Source organism: Martes martes (assembly GCF_963455335.1).
Source record: "Martes martes genome assembly, chromosome: X".
In the NCBI taxonomy this organism is placed as follows: domain Eukaryota; kingdom Metazoa; phylum Chordata; class Mammalia; order Carnivora; family Mustelidae; genus Martes; species Martes martes.
In genome coordinates this window covers 72,615,616-72,641,167 of record NC_137897.1, presented here as the reverse complement: position 1 = coordinate 72,641,167, position 25,552 = coordinate 72,615,616, and the positions used below count along the sequence as shown (strand labels likewise).

General features: G+C 36.7%; 1 protein-coding gene across 1 annotated transcript in view; it reads right to left on the bottom strand.

Moving 5' to 3' along the window:
• DIAPH2 (diaphanous related formin 2) overlaps window positions 1–25,552 on the bottom strand; it is a 1,022,518-nt gene that overhangs the window by 199,221 nt on the left and 797,745 nt on the right. The window contains exon 25 of the mRNA XM_080794734.1: window positions 1,116–1,251. Within this exon, the coding sequence (XP_080650860.1) occupies window positions 1,116–1,251 (136 nt within the window). The remainder of the gene's footprint in view (window positions 1–1,115; window positions 1,252–25,552) is intronic.

The window sequence follows — 25,552 nt, the reverse complement described above, 5'->3', positions numbered from 1 at the left end:
CTCAGTTTCCTCAACTGTATGAGGTAATAACAGTATCTACTTCTTATGTTATGAGGATTAGGACTTAAAACATGTTGAAGTCTTTAAAAAGTGCTTGGCACATGGTCAACATTACACAGTGCTTGCAATTTTTACTGTCATTATATTAAGAAATAGGTGACCCATATCAATCATGTTCTCTTGTATCTTGTTCAGATTTTGTTTCATTTTTTTAAAAGATTTATTTTTATTTATTTGATATAGAGAGGAGAGAGGCAACACAAGCAGGGGGAGCAGCAGGCAGAGGGAGAGGGAGAAGCAGGCTTCCCGCTGAACAGGGAGCCCGATGTGGGGTTAGATCCCAGAACCCTGGGATAATGACCTGAGCCAAAGGCAGATGTTTAACTGGCTGAGTCACCCAGGCGCCCTGGATTTTGTTTCATTTTTAAATTCTCTAACTTTTAGTGGCAAAGGCTATGATTTTTCTTAATTTTCCTTAAACTTTCAGAGCGCAGCTACCTGGTGCCCATCACTTTACTTTCTCTTCTTTAAAAATAAAATAAAATAAAACCAAAACCCCCACCTTTAATATACAATCATTCTTGCTAACCAAGAAAACAACTTACTTTACACTATGTGGACACACAGCATCTTTGTTCTTAGGATCACAGTTGAATAAGATGTCTATTTTTTTTTTCGTCTTATTGCTGTCAATATGTATTACAACTTGTAATGTTCAAGGCCCCAAGGAAAACTGTTATTACTGCATTGTCAACAAAATGAAATTAGAGCTAAAAGGCTCATCTCCCTATACCAGTTTTTCTCTTTTCATCTCACCCTCTTCTTTCCTCACCACTGTATCATCCGGAACATAATAGGATATAATTTGATAAAAGGAATGAAGGGAAAGAGACTGTTTCAACAATAAATTATCTTGCATTGGTTCGCAAAAATCCTGAGTGCTCGGTGTAGGGTAATAAGAAATACAGATAATATTATGAGAGAAATATGACATATATAACTAATATTATGTATTTCCTACCAAGAACATAACTATTTACATTATAATCCAAAATCACTTAAGTTAAATTATTTTGTACTTTATATATCTTTCAGAAATTGAAAGTACTTCATACCTTTGTTTATATCAATGAGTTGTTTCTTTTTCTTCTGGCGTTCTAACTTTTCTTGTTCAGCTTTCTCTTTTGCAAGCTTTGCCCTCCTTGTCTTCTCTTCCATTTCTTTTCTCTTGTTATTTTCTTTCACTGCTTCCTGTATATATAAGCAAATTTAAACACAAATCCTTCCATTACTTACATGTTATAGAAGCTGTAGGATTTTAAAGTTGTATATACATATGTATGCATGTGGGTGCTCAGAGATGGTAAAATATCATAGCAGCTTCAAGGTCCATGTACATACTTTTGAGAGAAACAAATAATTCTAAGACAGACCTTCTTGAAAAATAATTGGAAATAACTCAGGCTTTTTTTCTATGTTTTTATTTAAATTCCAGTTAGTTAACATACAGTGTAGTATTAATTTCAGCCATGCAATATAATGATTCAACACTTGCTTACAACACCCCATGCTCACCTCAGCAAGTGCACACCTTAATCTCCATCAGCGCTTTAACCTATCCCCTCCTCACCTTTCCTCCTGCAACCCTCAGATTGTTCTCTATAGTTAAGAGTATTTCCTCGTTTGCCTCACTCTCTTTTATCCCCCTTTCTTCATTTGTTTCACTTCTTAAATTCCACCTATGAGTGAAATCATATGGTATTTGTCTTTCTCTGGCTTATTTTGCTTAACATAATATTCTCTAGTTCCATCCATGTCATTGCAAATGGCAATATTTCATTTTTTTTGATGGCTAATATTCTATCGTGTGTGTGTATATATACATACATATATGTATATATATAACACCTCTTCTTTATACATTCATCAATCAATGGACACTTGGGTTGTTTCCATAATTTGGCTATTGTAGATAATGCTGCCATGAACATAGGGGTGCATGTATACCTTTGGATTAGTATCTTTTTATTCTTTGGGTAAATACCTAGTAGTGCAATTGTTGCATCATAGGATCGTTAGTTCTATTTTCAACTTTCTGAGGAAATTCCATTTTGTTTTCGACAGTGGCTGTAGCAGTTTGCATTCCCACCATCAGTGCAAGAGGGTTTCACTTTCTCCCCATCCTCACCAATACATGTTGTTTCCTGCACTGTTGATTTTAGCCATTCTGACAGGTGTGAGGTGATATCTCATTATAGTTTTTTTTTTAATTTTTTATTTATTTTCAGCGTAACAGTATTCATTGTTTTTTCAACACACCCAGTGCTGCATGTAATCTGTGCCCTCCCTAATACCCACCACCTGGTTCCCCCAACCTCCCACCCCCCGCCCCTTCAAAACCCTCAGGTTGTTTTTCAGAGTCCATAGTCTCTCATGGTTCACCTCCCCTTCCAATTTCCCTCAACTCCCTTCTCCTCTCCATCTCCCCATGTCCTCCATGTTATTTGTTACGCTCCACAAATAAGTGAAACCATATGATACTTGACTCTCTCTGCTTGACTTATTTCACTCAGCATAATCTCTTCCAGTCCCGTCCATGTTGCTACAAAAGTTGGGTATTCGTCCTTTCTGATGGAGGCATAATACTCCATAGTGTATATGGACCACATCTTCCTTATCCATTCATCTGTTGAAGGGCATCTTGGTTCTTTCCACTGTTTGGCGACCGTGGCCATTGCTGCTATGAACCTTGGGTTACAGATGGCCTTTCTCTTCACTACATCTGTATCTTTGGGGTAAATACCCAGTAGTGCAATTGCAGGGTCATAGGGAAGCTCTATTTTTAACTTCTTGAGGAATCTCCACACTGTTCTCCAAAGTGGCTGCACCAGCTTGCATTCCCACCAACAGTGTAAGAGGGTTCCCCTTTCTCCACGTCCTCTCCAACACACGTTGTTTCCTGTCTTGCTAATTTTGGCCATTCTAACTGGTGTAAGGTGGTATCTCAATGTGGTTTTGATTTTTTATTTATTTATTTATTTATTTATTTATTTGACAGACAGAGATCACAAGTAGGCAGAGAGGCAGGCAGAGAGGGAGAGAGGAGGAAGCAGGCTCCCCGCCAAGCAGAGAGCCCGATGCGGGGCTCGATCCCAGGACCCTGAGATCATGACCTGAGCCGAAAGCAGAGGCTTTAAACCACTGAGCCACCCAGGTGCCCCTGTGGTTTTGATTTGAATCTCCCTGATGGCTAGTGATGATGAACATTTTTTCATGTGTCTGATAGCCATTTGTATGTCTTCATTGGAGAAGTGTCTGTTCATATCTTCTGCCCATTTTTTAATATGATTGTCTGTTTTTTGTGTGTTGAGTTTGAGGAGCTCTTTATAGATCCTGGATATCAACCTTTTGTCTGTACTGTCATTTGCAAATATCTTCTCCCATTCCGTGGGTTGCCTCTTTGTTTTGCTGACTGTTTGTTTTGCTGTGCAGAAGCTTTTGATCTTGATGAAGTCCCAAAAGTTCATTTTTGCTTTTGTTTCCTTTGCCTTTGGAGACATATCTTGAAAGAAGTTGCTGTGGCTGATATCAAAGAGGTTATTGCCTATGTTCTCCTCGAGGATTCTGATGGATTCTTGTCTCACGTTGAGGTCTTTTGATTTGTATTTCCCTGATGATGAGTGATGTTGGGCATCTTTTCATGTGTATGTTGGCCATCTGGGTATCTTTCGAACAAAATGTCTATTCATGTTTTCTGACCTTTTTTAATTGGATTATTCAGTTTTGGAGTATTGAGTTTTGTAAGTTTTTGTGTTTTGGATACTAACCCTTTATCAGATAAATCATTTGCAAATATCTTCTCCCATTCCATAGGTTGCCTTTTAGTTTTGTTGATTGTTTCCTTCACTGTGCAGAAGCTTTTTAATTTGATGAAGTCCAAATAGTTTATTTTTGCTTTTGTTTCCCTTGTTTCAGGAGACATATCTAGAAAGAAGTTACTACAGCTGATATCAGAGAAGTTACTGCCTGTGTTCTCCTCTAGGGTTTTGATGGTTTTCTATCTCACATTTAGGTCTTTCATCCATTTTGAATTTGTTTTTGTGTACAGTGTAAGAAAGTGGTCTAGTTTCATTCTTTTGCATGTAGCTGGCCAGTTTTCCCAACACCATTTGTTGAAGAGACTGTCTTTTTCCCACTGGATATTCTTTCCTGCTTTGTCACAGATTAATTGACCAAATAATTGTGGGTTCATTTCTGGGTTTTCTATTCTGTTCCATTGATCTGTGTGTCCGTTTTTGTGCCATTATGTACCATAATATTTTGAAGACTACTGCTTTGTAATACAACTTGAAGTCCAGAATTGTAATGGCTCTAGGCTTGCTTTTCTTCTTCAAGGTTGCTTTGGCTATTCAGGGTCTTTTGTGGTTCTGTACAAATTTTAGGATTCTTTGTTCTAGCTCTGTAAAAATGCTGGTGGCATTTTGATAGGGATTACATTAAATTTGTAGGTTGCGGCTGAGAGACAAGATGACGGAGTAAGAGGTGCTTTTTCAACCTGTCCCCTAAAGTGAGCTAATTACCTACCAAAGAACTCTGATCACCAATGAAATCAGGCTGAGATTAGAATTATACACTTCTGGATCTCTACGGGGGCAGAAGATGCCAGTGGACAGGTAAAGTGGAGTGGGAACATTGAACTGATATCGGAAGATAAACAAAAGGGGGAGGGAGCCACCAGAAGCAACCCATTGGAAATTTATACCCCAATATGAGAGTGCCCTGTGATTGGGGACCAGCATTAACTTGGAGTCTGGTTGAAAGCACTCAAAAAGAGCAAAAGATCTTAAGGGGAAATTGGTGGAATTGGGCGATTAGGGACAGGACTTAAGCCCATGGACCCAGGACAGCCAGGGAAACAGAGAGTGCTGCAAAGAAGACAGGTCTTGGTCCCTGAGCCGCCCGTGCGCCTGATAGCGTCTGGGTGGCGGCACCCATGAGGGAGTCTGGGGTGGATGCCAGCTGGCAGAACCACAGCCTTTTGCACTCTGCACGCCTGCTGCGCGACCCCACCCTCCCCTGAGAGAGGTCCATACAGGTGCTAGCAGGCGCTCTCTAGGACCCAGAGAGTCTGAACACTCCCAGCCCAGGCCAGCGAGAAAATCTCAGTGTGCTATCTCTGGTTGGGACCTCTCTGGTGGTCTGGACCTGCCCAGAGAGCTGCGGCTAGTATTTCTCATGGTTTTGTGTACAAGCGAGAGTTCCTGTGATCCCAGAGACCATGACTGGGGATGTGGTCTGCCAGTGGCAGAGGGGGAAATTATGTGCTCTGGATCACCCAGCGGGGAAAAGACTGAGGCTTCTCTCTGAGATGGAGGTCTGGGTGCAGTTTGCTTTCCTGTAAACCTCCAAAGAACCACCAAAAGCCACCAAGGGGAGAAAAAACAAACTAACAAACAAAAAAACCTCCAGAGAACAAAAGCCTAAAAAACATGTTTTCTCAGAGCCCAGCCCCTTGATGGGGGTAGGGGGACTCAACTCTAGCAAGACTCCCTGAAAAACCAAGCAGCAGGCCCCTACCCCAGAAAGCAAGCCAAAAACAAACAAACAAAAAAACAAAAACAAAAAACCAAGAGGACAACCTACACTACTTCATAGATACATCTTTTATTTTTAATTCATTCCCACTATTCTGCTTCTTTTCATTTTTTTATATAACTTTTTAACCTATTTACCATCACAATGAGATGGTCAGTACATCAACTTCCATAATAAACTTTTAACCTGAACTTTTTTGATACATATACCTGTGTTTTCTTTTGTTTTTCTATTTTTTAACTTTTTAATTTTAATTTTATTTTTTTAAATATTCATATAGAGATAAGCTTCAAGGTAATCCCCTTTCCCCAATCAATGTTACCCCTATATACAAACCAGTTTTAATCTCCCGTTATCTCAGGAAAGCTGAGTCCTTTAACAAAGATATCAAGATACATCCAGGAAGAATCAAAATAACCTTCCTTGCCCACACTGAGAATTTATAACCACACTCCCATCTTCTTCTTCTGTCAGTGTATCTGTGTATTTGTTTTTGTTCTGATAGTATATAAATCTTATACTTGGGGTTCATTTTGATGGGGTTATTTATTTACTTATTTATTTTCTCTTGTCATCTACTTTTGTCGGTCTTTTTGTTTGTCTCTTTTTCTTTGTATACTTTATAAATCTTACCTTTCGGGCCCATTCAGCCGGGCCTTCTCTTTTATTTTATCTTTCTTTTCTTTTTCCTGTCTCTCTCTCTCTTTTTTCCTTTTTTCTTTCTTTTTGGTGGGGACTCTTGATTGCTCGGAAGTGTTCCAGAGGGCACCTTGCCTGCACCACGGTTGATACATTCAGTTACACATCCGTTCAGCTATCACTCACCAAAATGACTAGGAGGAGGAATGCCCAACAGAAGAAAAATTCAGAGACTGGGCCCTCTCCATCAGAGCTTTTTGATATGGATATAAACAATATGTCACAAAGGGAATTCAGGCTAACAATTATCCTGGCAATAGCTAGGTTGAAGAAAGCCTTTGATGACAAAATGGCATTGATTAGGGGAGAAGTGAAAGCCACTAGGGATGATGTTAACAATGCTCTCAATGAGTTCCAATCTAGCTAAATTCTCTAAAAGTTGGAAAACTGAGGCAGAAGATAGAATTAGTGATCTGGAGGACAAACTGATAGAGAAAAAGGATCAGGAGGAAAACTGGAACAAACAGCTTAGAAGCCATGAAAACAGAATTAGGGAAATAAATGACGCCATGAAACTTTCCAACATCAGAATTATTGGAATCCATGAGGGGGAGGAGAAAGAAAGAAGACTAGAAGATATAGTTGAACAAATTCTCCATGAAAATTATCCCAATCTGGCTAATGGAACCAGCGTTCCTGTACTAGAGGCAGAAAGGACTCTCCCAAGATCATGGATCTAGAAAGACCTCGAGACACCTGATTGTGAAAATGATGAGTCATAATTTTAGACAGGAGCTCTTAGAAGCAGCTTGGGGCAAGAGATTCCTTACGTACAGAGAAAAGCTCATCAAAATAACGTCAGACCTGTCCACAGAAACCTGGCAAGCCAGAAAGGGCTGGCAAGATATATTCAGGGCACTAAATGAGAAGAACATGCACCCAAGAATACTTTATCCAGAAAGACTGACATTCAAAATGGATGCAGAGATAAAGAGCTTCCAAGACCGGCAAGGTTTAAAAGAGTATGTGACTACCAAGCCGGGACTGCAAGAAATATTAAGGGGGGGTTCTATAAAAGAGGGAAAAAACCCAAGAATATCATTGAACAGAAATATATGGAGACAATCTACAGAAAGAAAGACATCACAGGTAACATAATGTCAATAAAAACGTATCTCTCGGTAATCACTCTCAACGTGAATGGCCTAAATGCACCCATAAAACGGCACAGGGTTGCAGACTGGATCGAACGACAGGACCCATCCATATGTTGTCTACAAGAGATCCATTTGGAACCTAAGGATATATTCAGACTGAAAGTGAAGGGATGGAGAAGCATCTTTCATGCCAATGGGCCTCAAAAGAGGGCTGGGGTAGTGATTCTCATATCAGATAAATTAGATTTTAAACTAAAGACTATGGGCAGACATAAAGAAGGAGACTACATCATTCTTAAAGGGTTTATCCACCAAGAAGATCTAACAATTGTAAATATTTATGCCCCCAATACAGAAGCAGCCAACTACATAAGTAAACTGTTAATCAATATAAAGAGTCATACGGATATGAATACATAAGAGTAGGAGATTGTAACATGCCACTCTCAGTAATAGATCATCCAAGCAGAAAATCAATAAAGAAACAAGAGCACTGAACCACACATTGGACCAGATGGACCTCATAGATATATACAGAACATCCCACCCTAAGACAACAGAATACTCATTCTTCTTGAGTGTACATGGAACCTTCTCCAGAATAGACCACATACTGGGTCACAAATCAGGGCTCAACCGATACCAAAAGACTGAGATTATTGCATATTCTCAGACAACAATGCTTTGAAAATGGAGCTCAATCACAAGGAAAAGTTTGGAAGGAATTCAAACACCTGGAAGCTAAAGACCACCTTGCTTAAGAATGCTTCGATCAACTAGGAAATCAAAGAAGAACTTAAAACAATTCATGGAAACCAATGAGAATGAAGACACTTCGGTCCAGAACCTATAGGACACAGCAAAGGTGGTCCTAAGGGGGAAATACATATCCATCCAAGCCTCCCTCAAAAAAAAATGGAAAATTCCAGAATACACCAGCTGTCTTTACACCTTAACAACTGGAGAATCAACAACAAATTAAGCCAACTCCACACACAAGGGAAATAATTAAGATGAGAGCAGAGATCAATGAGTTAGAATCTAGAGATACAGTAGAACGCATCAATGAAACTAGAAGCTGGTTTTTTTAAAGAATCAATAAGATCGATAAACCATTGGCCAAACTAATCCCAAATAAAAGAGAGAAGGCCCTAATTAATAAAATTATGAATGAAAAGGGAGAGATCATAACTAACACCAAGGAAGTAGAAAGAATCATCAGAAATTACTATCAACAGTATTATGTCAGTAAGTTAAGCAACCTAGATGAAATGGATGGATTCCCTGAAAACTACAAAATTCCAAAATTGGACCAGGAAGAAATTGACAACCTGAATAGACCAATATCTAGTAACGAGATTGAAGCAGTGATCAAATACCTCCCAAAAAACAAGAGCCCAGAACCTGACAGATTCCCTGGGGAATTCTACCAAACTTTCAAAGAAGAAATAACACCTATTCTCCTGAAGCTGTTTCAAAAAATTGAAGCAGAAGGAAAAGTTCCAGACTCTTTTTATGAAGCCATCATTACCCTGATCCCCAAACCAGTCAAAGAACCCACCAAAAAGGAGAATTTCAGACCAATATCCCTGATGAATATGGATGCTAAGATTCTCAACAAGACCCTAGCTAATAGGATCCAATAGCACAGTAAAAAAATTATCCACCATGACCAGGTGGGATTCATCCCTGGGTTGCAAGGATGGTTCAACATTTGCAAATCAATCAATGTGATAGAACAAATCAATAAGTGAAGAGAGAAGAAACACATGGTCCTCTCAATTGATGCAGAAAAAGCATTTGACAACATACAGCATCTGTTCCTGATTAAAACACTTCAAAGTATAGGGATAGAGGGAACATTCCTCAACTTCATAAAATCTATCTATGAAAAACCCACAGCAAATATCATCCTCAATGGGAAAAAGCTGACAGCCTTCCCTTTGAGATCAGGAACACAACAAGGATGCCCACTCTCACCACTCTTGTTCAACATAGTATCTGAAGTCCTAGCAACAGCAATTAGACAACAAAGAGAAATAAAAGGTATTCAAATTGGCAATGAAGAAGTCAAACTCTCTCTCTTCACAGATGACGTGATACTTTATATGGAAAACCCAAAAGACTCCACCCCCAAACTATTAGAACTCATACAGCAATTCAGTAATGTGGGAGGATACAAAATCAATGTACAGAAATCAGTTGCTTTCTTACACACTAACAATGAAAATATAGAAAGGGAAATCAGAGAATCGATTCCATTTACTATAGCACCAAGAACCATAAGATACCTGGAATAAACCTAACCAAAGGGGGAAAGGATCTGTACTCGAGGAACTACAGAACACTCATGAAAGAAGCCTAAGAAGACACAAAAAGATGGAAGACCATTCCATGCTCAGGGATCAGAAAAATAAACATTGCTAAAATGTCTATAGCGGCTAGAGCAATCTATACTTTCAATGCTATTCCAACCAATATTCCACTGGTGTTATTCAAAGAGCTGGAGCAAACAATCCAAAAATTTGCATGGAATCAGAAGAGACCCCGAATTGCTGAGGAAATGTTCAAAAAGAAAAATAAAAGTGAGGGCATCACGTTGCCTGATTTCAAGCTTTACTACAAAGCTGTGATCACCAAGACAGCATGGTACTGTTATAAAAACAGACACATAGACCAGTGGAACAGAGTAGAGATCCCAGATTTGGACGCTTAACTCTATGGTCAAATGATCTTTGACAAAGCAGGAAAAAATATACAGTGGAAAAAAGACAGTCTCTTCAATAAATGGTGCTGGGAAAATTGGACAGATATATATAGAAGAATGAAACTCGACCATTCTCTTACACCATACATAAAGATAAACTCTAAATGGATAAAAGACCTGAACGTGAGGCAGGAATCCATCAAAATCATGGAAGAGAACATAGGCAGTGACTTCTTCAGTATTAGCCACAGGAACTTCTTTCAAGATATGTCTCCAAAGGCAAAGGAAACAAAAGCGAAAATGAATTTTTGGGACTTCATCAAGATCAAAAGGTTCTGCACAGCAAAGGAAACAGTCAACAAAACAAAGAGGCAACCCACGGAATGGGAGAAGATATTCACAAATGACAGTACAGACAAAAGGCTGATACCTAGGATCTATAAAGAACTCCTTAAACTCAACACACACAAAACAGATAATCATGTCAAAAAATGGGCAGAAGATATGAACAGGCACTTCTCCAATGAAGACATACAAATAGCTATCAGACACATGAAAAAATGTTCATCATCACTAGCCATCAGGGAGATTCAAATCAAAACCACATTGAGATACCACCTTACACCAGTTAGAATGGCCAAAATTAGTAAGACAGTAAATAATGTGTGTTGGAGAGGATGTGGAGAAAGGGGAGCCCTCTTACACTGTTGGTGGGAATGCAAGTTGGTGCGGCCACTTTGGAAAACAGTGTGGAGATTCCTGGAGAAATTAAAATAGAGTTTCCCTATGACCCTGAAATTGCACTACTGTGTATTTACCCCAATGATACAGATGTAGTGCAAAGAAGGGCCATCTGTACCCCAAGGTTCATAGCAGCAACGGCCACGGTCACCAAACTGTGGAAAGAACCAAGATGCCTTCAATGGATGAATGGATAAGGAAGATACGGTCCATATACACTATGGAATATTATGCCTTCATCAGAAAGGATGAATACCCAACTTTTGTAGCAACATGGATGGGACTGAAAAAGATTATGCTGAGTGAAATAAGTCAAGCAGAGAGAGTCAATTATCATATGGTTTCACTTGTTTGTGGAGCATAAGAAATAACACGGAGGACATGGGGAAATGGAAAGGAGAAGGGAGTTGGGGGAAATTGGAGGGGGAGACAAACCATGAGAGACTATGGACTCTGAAAAACAATCTGAGGGTTTTGGAGGGGCAGGGGGTGGAAATTTGGGTGAGCCTGGTGGTGGGTATTATGGAGGGCACATATTGCATGGAACACTGGGTGTGGTACATAAACAATGAATTCTGGTACACTGAAAAGAAATTTAAAAAAAAATTGTAGATTGCTTTGGGTAGTATAGACACTTTAACAATATTTATTCTTCCAATGCATGACATGGAATGTTTTTCCATTTCTTTGTGTCCTCTTCAATTTCTTTCATACGTGTTCTATAGTTTTCAGAGTACATGTGTTTCACCTCTGGTCAGATTTATTCCTAGGTATATTATTGTTCTGGGTGTAACTGTAAATGCAGTCGATTCCTTAGTTTCTCTTTCTGTTGCTTCATTATTGATATATAGAAATACAACAGATTTCTATACATTGATTTTGTATTCTGTGACTTTATTGAATTAGTTTATTGGTTCTAGCAATTTTTGGTGGAATCTTTCGGGTTTTCTATATAGAGTATCATGTTATCAGAAAGTAGTGAAAGCTTGACTTCTTCCTTGATGATCTGGATGACTTTTATTTCTTTTTTGTTGTCTGAATGCTGAAGCTAGGACTTCCAGTACTATGTTCAGTAACAATGGTTAAAGTTGATATCCCTGTCTTGTTCCTAATCATAGAGGAAAAGCTCTCAGTTTTTATCCCTTGAGGATGATATTAGCTTTTTAGTTTTTCCATATATAGCCTTCATGATGTTGAGGTATGTTCCTACTAAGCCTATTTGTTGAGGGTTTTTATCATGAATGGATGTTGTACTTTGTTAAATGCTTTTTCTGAATCTATTGAAAGGATCACATACTTCTTATCCTATCTTTTACTTATTTTTAGTTTTTAAAAATATTTTATTTATTTATTTGTCGGAGAGAGAGAGAAAGAGAGTGCCCAAACAGGAGGAATAGCAAGCAGAAGGAGATTCACAAGGAGCCCAATGCAGGACTCAATCCCAGGACCCAGATGTAGGACTCAATCCCAGGACCCCGGGATCATGACCTGAAGACTCAATAACAAGAATACATCTACAGGGCTTTTCCTAGAGGTATCTATATTGAAAATTGTTTTCTTCATAATAAGAGACACAATACTTTTTAAAAGTCTGGAAAACATTGCGAAAAATTCTCCTGACTTGCAAGAATTACTGATACCTCCCCTTCTTTAATCCCTATCAGGCTAGTACCTCTAGTATAAGAGCACAAAACGATCTGGCTCGTATAGACAAAATCAAAGACTACCATTTAAAATATAGTGGAATAACAAAAATCTTAGTTTTAGAGCAGTGTTTCTCAACGTCAGTACTAGTGTCATTTTTGGCTGGTGTCTTTCTTTGCTGTGGGAGCCATCCCGTGCATTGTTATATGTTTAGCAGCACCCCTGACCTCTACTCACTCGATGCCAGTAGGACCCCTTCCTGGTTTTGACAACCAAAAATGTCTCCAGAGATTGCCAAATGTTGGACAGGTGGATAAATACTAACCTGGGGTTTCACAGAGATAATTTATTGATGAAAAATTACGAACTACCTGCTCTGATGAACCCAGCTTCTTTTCAAACATATGGAAACTCAGTTCCAAATGAGTTTACATAATGGCTTAAGGTCACACGTTTATGTAATTAAATATTTGGGAATAGAAGTCATGTCTCTTTACTCCTGGTTTGTTTGTTCTATTCTTCAAGGAAGAAAAGACAATGTGGATATGACACCAAAAGTACAAGCAACCAAAGAAAAAAATAGACTAATAAGGCTTCATCAAAACAAAAAACTTTTTATCCATCAAAGGACCCTGTCAAGAAAGTAAAGAAATAACTCACAGAATGGGAGAAAATACTGGTAAATCATATATCTGATAAGAATATACAAAAGGTCTTCTAATTCAACAATAAAAAGACAAATAATCCAATTAAAAATGGGCAAAGGATTTGAATATTTACTTATTCAAAGATAGTATTTATATATATGTTTCCAATAAAAACACAAAAAGATGTTAGACATTGTTAATCCTTAGTGAACTGAAAATCAAAACCACAATGAGGTACCACTTCATGCCCTCTAGGACTTTACAATTTAAAAAAAAAAAAAGAAAGAAAGAAAGGAATGAGAAAACCCAGATAATAACAAGTGAGGACTGGAGAAACTGGAACCTTTGAATTGCTAGCAAGAATGTAAAATGGTGAGTGAGTCATTTTCGAAAATAGTCTGACTGTTCCTCAAAATGCTACACATACAGTTACAATATGACCCAGCAATTCTACTTCTAGATATATAGCCAAGAGAAAAGAGAACAAATGTTCATACAAAAGGTTGCAGAAGAATGTTCATAGCAGCATTACTCCTAATAGCCAATAAAGAGAAATAACCCAAATGTCCATCAACTGATAAACAGATAAACAAAATGTGGTATATATCCATATAAAAGAATGCATACAACCATAGAAAGAATGAAGTACTGATACATGCTGCAACATGGATGAACCTTAAAATATTCTGCTAAGTGAAAGAAATCAGACACAAAAGGCCACCTATGGTATGATTTCATTTATATATACCGTCCAGAATAGGAAATCTACACAGACAGAAAGTAGATTAGTGACTGCCAGGGGAAAGAAGAGGGGAGATTGGGGAGTACCTGTTGACAAGTATAAGGATTCTTTTTGGGGGTGATGAAAATGTTCTGGAAGTAGATAGTGGGGATGGTTGAATGACCTTATGAATATATTAAAAAATACTAAATTGTATGCTTCAAAATGGTAAATTTTATATATAGATGTATGTAAATTGTATCTCAATAAAAATAAAATTTTAAAAAGATGTTTGAGAAAGACAGGATTTAAATAAAATTACAACTTAGAAAAAAGGACAGTGTGAAAAAGCAATATATATTCAGGTTCTGATATAACAAGTTGTATGATAGTTAGTAAATAACATAAGGGGAGGTAAATAGTAGGGGACAGAAAGGAGGTTAATGTATATTTTATTACTGGTCAAATCTCTGAGCTGGTAAATGTTACCTACATCTGGGTAGACTCTTCTATTATCAAACTAAAGGACTGTCTACTTGCTGAGTGCTGTCATTTATAATAAAGATAAAAAAATGGTAACTTGCATTTGTAGTTCTTCCCTTTTCTGATAATAACCGCTATTCCTCAATGGATATTTATTATGTGCCAGATGTTTTAAGTAAATAATTTTGAATCTTTGTAGAAAATCTGCAAAGTAACTATTATTTGTTCTTATTTTGCAGGTGATAAAACTCAGGCTCAGGTAGTTTAAGTGAGATGCCCAAGGCTAGCTACACAGTTATTAAGTAGCAGAACCACATATGATCACTTATGCTACCACGATGTCTTCCAAGTAGAGTTGCCAGATAAAATACAAGATGTTCAGTTAAATTTTAGTTTTAATGTAAGATAAACCATATATAATTTTTAGTTTAAGTATATCCCTATTGTGTGGGATATACTTATACTAAAAAAGTCATGTAATATTTACAACACATTGATACTAAAAAATTATCCATGGTTTATATGAAATTCAGATTTAACTGGGCATCCAGTATTTTTATTTGATAAAACTAGCAATCTTACTTCCAAGACTGTTGATTTTCTATAAGCATCCTCTCATGAACTAAGATCATCTAATGAAAATAGAATGATAATAAATGCATAAAAATAGCCCAAATTTAAGCCATATTTGAGAACAGCAATGTTGATACAGATCACTGATAGGCATTATATGGCTCATGGACTTGAATCATACTATTTCTGTAGCAATCTCCATATATTTCTTTCTTCTTCATTTCTTGAAAATAGAATAAAATGTAAAAAGTTTATATAAAAATCTGTACTGACACAATTGGGGGTAGAAGAAAATAAGTCAGTAATTATTATTAAAAAATCACTAATGGAGAAATTTGGCATATGTGAATAGGTTAAATTTCTATACAAAAGGGGGAGCTTGCAACTGGCACTACTAAGACAACATGAATGTAGATCTAGTAAATGATGAAACAGACCAAATAATGGCCCATCAGTTTACATCTTAAATGTTTCAGGAACAGATTTAACAAGACAAATGCACAATTCGAAATGGCATGTATAATCCTAAAGAGGCAAAAACAAAAGAGGAAAATAATTTCTGTGATTTGGTATTAATAAAAATGAATGAAGCATCTACAAAGGCATGTATTTTTCAAGGAACACAGACTGTGGAGTAAGATTCTGGTCCTGGTATCATCATTTCTGTCTTCACGAAGAGGCCTCACATGCTGAAAATAAGACCCTATTCCTCTTGTTCTTTGGCTCTGGCTTTAGGAAATTGGGAGATGGGAAACACTCTCTCCTTAAGAAAAAGAAATGTATTTTATTTTTTGTTTTAAAGATTTTATTTATTTATTTCAGAGAGAGAGAGAGAGAGAGAGAGAGAGAAAGAGGGAGGATGCACAAGTGGGGGTGAGGGGCAGAGGCAGAGGAAGAAGCAGACTCCCTACTAAGTGGGGAACCCCAGATGGGGGCTCCATCCCTGGACCCCAGGACCATGACCAAAGTCAAAAGCAGAAGCTCAACTGATGGAGCTTGGGACCCAGGCATCCCAAGAAAAATATTTTAAAAAAGAAAGGGAAATCTTAACTATGGTTTCATATCAACAATCTTTAGTTTTACTAGAGTGAAAGATAAGAAATTTCAAGACATTAACTCCCCTAGAAATGTAAAAACTAATGAGGAGAAAACTCCTTTGTGGAATGGGATGTATTCTTTTCATCCTAATTCCTACAAAACAAAGCCCCAAATAATTAAAAGAATAAAAGCAACAGGAGTAAATTTAAACTCAGGTTTTTAAAAAATCCCTTAAATAATTGCCTGTGATTAACAACACTTTATATTTGTCAAGCCTCACTAAACATTTTAAAACACTTAGTCATGATAATGACTAATGATAATTTTTTAGTATCAGTGTGTTGTAAATATTACATGACTTTTTTAGTATAAGTATATCCCACACAATAGGGATATACTTAAACTAAAAATTACTTAACCATCATTCTCAAGGAAGCATCAATCATTATTTCTTAGGGTTGGGAATGCCAACTGATCAGATTCTTTCAATGTACAGGACTGTGTTCTTTTTAAAGGATGCTAACTGAGAAAGCATTTTGATGGTAACTTCATACAAAATAAATGTTTACCGAAAAAAGCCTCATTTTACTGGCATATTTATTTTTCAAGAGTCAGTAAAAAGTACAAGAGGAGCAAAATATAATTGAAAATGTCTTTAGGATTTACTGCAAAAAATATTCACCAAGCTAATTTTAAATCTCTTACTGAAATCTCTATTGCCTTGCTGAAAAATATGAATAAATTAAAAATCTTATTTCCCTTGCTGTGCATAATTAGCAAATGAGACCTACAGGCTAAAAAATGTCATAAGGAAAAGAAGTTAATGTAAATGCTAAGCCCTCTCGTTTATTCCAATTAAGCTTTAAGAAATGGATGAAAATGCTTCAGAAAATTCCAAGGGGTTCAGATTCCTGCTTCATTCATGTCAGGTCTATATGAAGCAAGCATCTTCCAACCTTGTTATGATACTTGAAAGCAAAAACCACCACCACCAAAAGCCATTCCTTCCTTCCATTGTCCTCAAAGGTTTACCAACACACGGCCGACTGCAGAAGTACTCTGCAAGCACTGTGATCTGAATGAAAGTTGAAGGTATATTTGAGGGATGGAGAAGTGGAACAAGTAGGAAGGGAAATAGATCTTGGGAGTGAGATAAACCTGGTATCAAATCTAAGCTCTGGTCACGTCTCCTAAAAGCTATGTGTCCTTGAACAAGTTCATCTCCTTGAGCTTTAGTTTCCACATCTGTAGAATAGAGATACTACTACTCAAATTACTTGGTTGTTAAATAGATTAAGGGAAATAATGTTTACATAAAACACTGAAGACAATGCCTTTTATAGAAGAAATGCTCAATATATGGTGGCATTTGTTATTAACAGAAACATCTGAAAGTTTGAACAGTTAACAATTTGGTCATTAAGACACAAATGACCACATGTGTTTGACCTATGACTAGAAATGTAGCATATCTTAATAGTCTATGCTCATAAGCATACTGAACATGATTTTTTAACTGTACCATACTATTGGCATCTAAGGTAATTTTAAAAATCCATATGTATCACTATCACTTGGCATTTATTTAAAAAAATGAAATTTATTCTTTCCTCCTTTAGGTTTTGGATCACCCTAGGTACCTGTGTGAATATACTTGGCAACACTTGCAATTCATTATATTATTGAAAGCTATATGATACTAGAGTCACATAACTTAAAAAAATGTAAATTGGAAATGTCCTGGTGAACAAATTGGTTAACTCTGGTCGGTGCCAGAGGCATACTGTGATCACACTGCTGAATATTTCTTCATTCATCAGGGATGTTAGAAAGATTCCCACATGACACTAAGTCAAATCATTTGGCAACAATATAAAGAAACCTGATATGTATTATATAGAAAATCTTTTCATACACTAAACATGAATCACCAAGATACTATTTTTAATGAAAACTCAATGGAACAGGTGAAATTCTCTCCACTTTTTTTTATCTTGAACTGTCCTACCACCTGATTCTCTCTTGGCTTCAATTCAAACAGTGCTTTTCCTTCATTCTGTTTCCTGTTAACCACTTCAGAATTTTAAATTGTTTCTCTTAATTATCTCTTTTTAAAATAACGCTGAGCACTTAAAACTTAAGTTAAAGAATCACTGATATGGATACTGTAAATGTCTATCTTTCCTAGATAAATATAATCATTCTAAGGCTTCATTTTTTAATGCATCTTATTGATAATATTTCTAAAAATTCCTGACATGTAATTTTATCCCCAGGATAAAAATAACGAGGAAGAGGTCTATTTACTTTGTTTTTCTGTAATCCAGAATCATAATTCAAATATTCCAAGTAGAATAACATACCCCTGTAAACAGGGGATGGCCTTCAGGAGCTGAGAAATCTGGTTTAAATCCTAGCTAATGACTATCATGCTTTATCCCCTAGGGCCATTTACTCAACTGCACTAAGCCCCCTTTCCTGATCTTTGAAATACCTGTAATTCATAGTGTTGGTTTGCAATTTAATGAGAAATTGCCAATGAAGCCATTAAATACAGTGCCTACCACATAGAAAGTGTTCAATGAATAGAGGTGGTTATGATATTATTCCACAGTGGGCAATATCAATGTCCCATGCAATTCAGGATCTGTACTCCATTTCTCCAAACCCTGGAGCATGCCCACATATGTGTGCACTGGGGAGAAGGAAGCATTCTTTTTGATATGGAAATTTTGCAATATCAGTTAAAAATAGGAAGAAATGAAACACACATACCCACAAACTTTGAACAAACAGGATTTGCCTTCCTGAGCCATGAGACAAAAAGATTTAGATAGAATGAACGTGAAATTTTTGGGAAAAATTTTTGTGTTAATATACCATATTTGACAAATCTATGAAATAAAAATATCAGAATATTTTGCTATGTGGACTAATAATGGAATGCACACATCATCTTAAATTTCAGCACACCTTATGGAACTATGGCATAAACTGAGGAATAAAGTTTTCTAGATGGCAATGGATTTTTTTTTTCTTTTGGTGTTTTTGTGTTTTAACATCTGAACTTAGTTCTTTCATCAACCTGAGAAAATGAAGCATGCACATACTCTAAGAAAAGGCCATTTGGCATCAAAATTAGAATTTGCTTTTATTTCTTTTGTGAATATTTATCTCAGAATGAGGTATTCACTTGGTCCACCTAAAGATTTATGGAAAGGTCAGGAGAATTAGCCTACACTCAGTCTTCTATTGTAGACTTTACTAAGCTTTCTTATACTTTTATCATCTTTACCCATAAGAATCTGCTAGTCCTGCTGGAAAACCATCTACTGGAGGATTTCAAGTAGAAGATAAGATGAATGATATGACCTTTTGCATTTGGGGGCGGGGGAGTGTTTCATTTAACTCCAGGCACAACAGAAGGCAAAATAGGTAGAGATGGAAAGGTTATTCAGACCAGCGAACCAGGGTTATGGCACCAATGTCTTTTCCCTGTCCAAGAGGTGTCTTCAGCGTGACAATGAAAAGGAAATACAATTCTACATATGACACCACGTTATCACCATACAAAAAAACTTGCCCTAAAAAAAATTCTCCTTCCTAAAATAAAATAAAATAAAATAAAAACAGAGAGGGAGGAAAACCATAAGGGACTCTTAAGTCTAGGAAACAAACTGAGGGTTGCTGGAGGGGAGATTGGATAATTGGGTGATGGGCATTAAGGAGGGCATTTGATCACTGGTTGTTATATACAACTGATGAATCACTAAAACTAACCCCTGAAACTAATAATACATATATATTAACTAAATTGAATTTAAAAAAATTAAAAAAATTCTCCTTCCTTCCCTTCTACTCTGCTTCATATAGATAGATACCTAACACTTTCTTTGCTTGAATTGTTTTGGCTGCCACTGATACCTTTGCAATTTGTTGTGCTTGCTACAACCAAGGATAAGAGTTGTTGGGAAAAACAAATCCCAATGTGTGTGACCACTAACTGATGCATAACTTGGGCCAAGGTCCCTATTTGCTAGCACAACTGGGTGAAAGTCCTAAAGAATACCAAAGGTAATAGTAAATCAAGACTCACATACTCTTCCAGATCTTTCTCATTCCCATTTTAGAATGATCATGTCAGGTTACAAATGGGAAGATACAATGTGAGCCAAAATGAGATTTTCAGCATTGAACAAAGAACTGAACAGTTAGATTATTAGAGAAAAAAATCCATAATAAGATGGCAGCAATGATTCATCACATTTTTTCAATTGCAACTGGTGACAAATTAAGGCTTTTCATTAAAGAAAAGAAAGAACCTACTCTTTAATTAACATCACACAACATTAGATATTCCTTTTGTATAGTTTCACTGTGTTTAAAGGGCATGTTGCATTGAAGGAGTCATGAGGAATGCTCAGGGCAAAGAATTTTCAGCTGCAGCAACTACAGTCTGAAAGTTAGTACTTCTGAAGAGTTTACAGTTTACTATAACATGGATAAATATTTTCTTTTCCAGAGATTTACACATATATGGTACAAATGACCTATAAAGTTTCTTTTATGCAATATCTCATGAATATTTCATCAACCAATCAATTATGATTGTAACTGAGAATTATAACTTTCTTTTTCACTAAGATAACTGAAAGCTTGATTAGCTTGCTCAAATATTTAGGTGTCTCAGTAACAGACACTGAACAAATGTATTGATACTATAGTTAGATGGACATTAAAGTCATGCTTATTAACCTATATAAATATGGTATGAATCATAGATGTATAGACCATAGGTAACCTGCTAAACCAAATCAAATAAAATTGAAATTTTAAATTTAAATTCCTGATATACTATGTTCCTTCCTTCCTATGGACCAGAGTGTTTTCTCTCAATCTCCTTTTTAGACTACACTTCTCTTTCCCAACCCTTGATTTTCCCTTTCCCCTAAAGCTCTATCCTTATCTCTTTCCCCCTTCCTCCCTCCTCCTCCTTTCTATCCATCTGTCTATCAGTCAGAGAACTCATCTACTACTTAGAGGTTAAGAATAATAGCCCTTCCAATAGCCTGGAGGGCCTTACATGATTTGGCCCTCCTCTACCTCTCTGACCTCATCTTCTCCTCAGTCATTCCATTCCAGCCCCAGGTCTCCTTTCAGCACCTTTCCACTTGTGATTCCTCTGGTCTCAGCACCATCAAGTCTGCTTAAAGGTCTCTTTATTAGTGAGGCCTCCCCTGATCACCTTATATAAAATAACCCCCAATATACTTCTTAGCTTCCTTTTCCCTACTGTAGTCTTCATAACATAAAAGGTCAAAACCTAGTTAAACTTTAGATACTTTTCATATTTTCTAAGAATTAGTAGCTGGAGCTAGTCTATTTACATAATAATAGTTTCTAGCCTGGGAATTCTCAAAACATTACTAATCTCTAAATTACTAAGAATATCTCTTCACATAGTTCTCTACACACCTCATATTTCTTTATTGTGGAGAATCTTAGTGGCCTCGAAATAAACATTATCTACCTTTGAGTGGTGGTTTTCTTCCTAATCATCCATAGGTTATGGTTCACTGACCACTACATTTATTTTCTTAAAAATGCACATGCTTAGTGTTTCTGAGGTCTGGTATCTATAACATTTGTCACTCTGACACAGCACAATACTCTGCAGTAAAAATTCATTTGTGTAGATATTAGTATTTAGACAAGACCTCCGAAGTTAAAAGAAAAGATGTGGTCTAATTTTAAAAATGAGATCTTTGTTTTGAATGAGATATTTGCACAAACATTTGTAATACCGGCTACAAACATTAGTAATACATAGTTTTTCCAGTGATCTTCCAATTTAAGAGAAACCATCTTGGGTTCCATTGGGAGGCCTATTGAAAATTTCTTTGAGTTTATTTGTATAAATGACTTCATTTCGGCAGAGAGGAAACTATGTAATAAACTGATCTGCTGCAGGTGAGGGAGTCAGTTAAATGAATTCTAATATATGTTCACTGAAGTAGCCCTCTTATATTCAGCATAACCAGCTTACTGTTCAGCCTCCTTAGGAAACAAATAAAAAATTAATGCATCTTTCCAATGCTGTATATATCTGGAGGTTTGACAGACGAACAGATCTTTGCACACCAGTGCAGTTGTGAAGAGACTCTCATGGGTAAATTATTAAAAATGAGAAGAAAGAAAAAAAGACTATGTTATGTGCAAATCTCCCTGGATATTAAACTTGCAGTTGGTTACAAAGCAGTCATGCACCAATAATGAAGGCTGGCTGTGATTCCCAAGGCCTTCTTTTTAAAATTTGCCTTCTAACTGCAAAAACATGTGATCTGAAGTTGGAGGGAAAAGTGCCTCTCCTGTCACAGTACATTATAATACAGAAATCTGATTAGCTAGAAGTTAATCTACAATCTGTAGCATGGAAAATGTTTTCAAATGCTGCAGGTTTCTGCAGACACATTGTTCTTGGCAGGTATCTGAGTCTCTCTCTTTTCATCTAGGAAAGAAAAGCAATTGAAGCGACATACCTCTATGGAACTTAATTAAAATCTGCAAAGCACTTTGAGCAGCTATAGGAAGTTAATTTATAACTTTTTAAAAATTTTATTTTGAACCAAATAACAAACTGAAATTCTAAAGTGACTGATAGAATATTTTAATGGGAGAACACCTTGGGGAGGTACAGATGTGGGGAAAAGACAAAACAAGTGGCATGTGTACAGGTCTGAGGGCTGATTTTACTGCCTTATTACCGTCACCATCTTAGAAGATGGAAGAGGCAGCATGATCAATAAGGTTTTCTTAAGACCAATTTGGGTGGGTTGAAAAGCACCCTGGAGACTTGGATAAGAATATCAAATTACTCTGACAAGTAGAAATACAGACTCAGAATAGGAAGGGCCCTTAAGAAATGCTTGCTGTAGTCTTCTGCTTGTGAATAGGTTTCCATGACTTCTAGCAGGAACCTGGGCTGATAATTGCTTCTAAAAGAAAATACTTCCTTATGTCAAACTAAAAGCTGTCAGTTTCTTAAGCCCTTATCTTGTCTATAAGCTGCTGAGAAATGCAAACCTGGTCAGTATCTTCCTTAAAAAATTCTTCATGGAGGGGGTGCCTAGTTGGCTCAGTCGGTTGAGCGGCAAACTCTTGTTTTTGGCTCAGGTCATGATCTGGGGGCTGTGTGATGTAGCCGCGTGTGGGGTTTCATACTCAGTGGGAAGTCTACATGAGTCTCTCTTTCTGCCCCTTCCCCTCTGACCCCTGCTCACATGCTCTCACTCTTTTTCTCAAATAAATAAATCTTAAAAAAAAATTCTTCACAGAGGTATAACCTTTCCCCAGGAACCAATGTAGTGCCTGAGTTCCATGAAGGTAAGGCTAATGCTCAAATGCAACACAGGGGAATTTTTCAGTTTGTAGCTGAAAAATTAGCTGTAGTAAAGGTTGGGAGGAGGGACAGGGTCAGAGAGTCCACTTGGACTCCAAATTAAGCCATTCAATACCATTTTCTAGAATAACAACCATCTCACAGAGTTCTTTCTACAAATTCAATAATGTTTAGGTTTTCCTATGAGTGTTCTCTACTGGTTGGATATTATTTTTTAAATTATAGGCTTCTCCATCCTCATGTACCCTTACCAAAAAACAAAACAAAACATAAAAACACAAAACTGGAAACAATAACCTAAGAGATAGCCTAACCAGTAGGAAGTGTAAGAATATTCTCAGTTTTCCTAACATAGAACATTTCTTTTATAACATTTTAAGGTGCAGTTGAAAACTTGTTAAGATCGGTTCCAATATATCTGTTGAAAACATAAGTCCTGTTGTTCAAATAGCCACCTTGGGAAGCCATAAACTTTTTCTCATGAGAGTCATTACATTGCAATGATAACTCCTCTTTCAGAATTGACCTCTGAATCAAATGAAATCAGTCTCATTATTTTAGATTCACAATATATTTGACCAGAGATTTTGTTATCCAGTTCAATCATATATCTTCTTCATAAAACTTAACTTAATATCACTTTTGGCTATTTTCAAAAATTCAAGCCGACCCTCAAACGGCAAAGATTTAGTAACCCTGAAAATATGTAAAGCATATGCTATATAACCCTTAGGGAAAACAAAAAGTAGGCATTTCCAGAAATATTTAGGGCAATGTCATTATCTTTCAATTAAAATAACAAGGAGAGTGAAATTACTTTGACTCTACACATTTCTGATTTGTCTTTAAAAAAACAGCCACACCTCATATACCGATGATTTATGGTTAGTACTCTTCCACTAAGAATCAAAAATCTTTTTCTAATGAATTTGTGCATGCTCTTGTCTTTATGCTACCTACATGATGCCCTTAATTACTTTATATTTTATTAATTCCTAACTGAACTGGATCCTATTTCTGAGGAACATACACATCCAAAAAATTGTTATACGCATAGTGCTCCTGGCACTTAGGGGTCATCCAGGAAAGCACTAGTTCTCTGCACTAGTATTAGTCCTCTTTTGGACAATTTCCCAGACTCACTCATCTGGAACACTATTTTACTGTCAGCTGAAACAGTATTCTAGAATCTAGAGTCTAGATCCTATTTTTTTTTTCCAGCCAAAAGTCAGAATGGATGTCACAAGAGAGGGAATCAAAATCTTAGCAAATAAACAGAGATTTCTTTCTCTTGGACTGCAAGGCACAGATTCTTTCACAGAAGTAAATTAAAATGGTTTTGTTCAATTTGCTTTTCACAAAGCCATCTTGATTACCAGTCAGAACTCTGTGCTCTTCTAAGTAGAAAGTGACTTTTTGATGAGTTGTCCTACTTTCCAAAATACTGATGTCCTTCCAGTAATTATGGGGTAGCACCTTTCCCAGTATTGATGTTGTGTGAACAATCAGCATAATTTTCATACGTAGTGAAATATATATAACCCTAAACAACAAGTAGAATACAAGCACCACAAATAAAAAAGGGAGCACTGATGAGACATGGAAAAGTATAACAACATAGTCCCTAGAAGTTACAGCGATCCTGAAGTTAACTTGACACTTCCATGCTATATTATTGATAAAGGATACGTCATTTTCATTAATTAGAAGAAAATATACCTTTAAACCTCTCCTCCTTCAGACTAAATTGGAGACCCCCCAAACTGCTTTATTAACCATCACTACAGGAGGCACTCATCCTTTCTTGTATATAATGTTAATGTATATGTGTGAAGTTGTATATAATTTACTGAATATATTTAACACACATTCAGATGTCCATATGTTTTCTTTATGCATGTTTGTTTCAGTCTTGGCTTAGTTTAACAGTGGCTGAAAAAGCAGGTAGTAAGTTGGTTTAGTTTGCTTAACGTGTGGTATTGCATTTAGAGACACACTCCTTAGTATAAACCAAATATAGCACCTAATACAAAGGAGGCATGCAATAACTATTTCTTAATTAATGAAGATAGTGATGGTTAATTTAGTATAGATACTAGCTTAGCACATGTGATAACAATGTTCTTATTGGGGTTTATACTTTTTGACAGTTTGGCCTTTCTTAAAATAGCTGTGCCTAATTTATGGGCAGAATAACTCCAAGGGTGG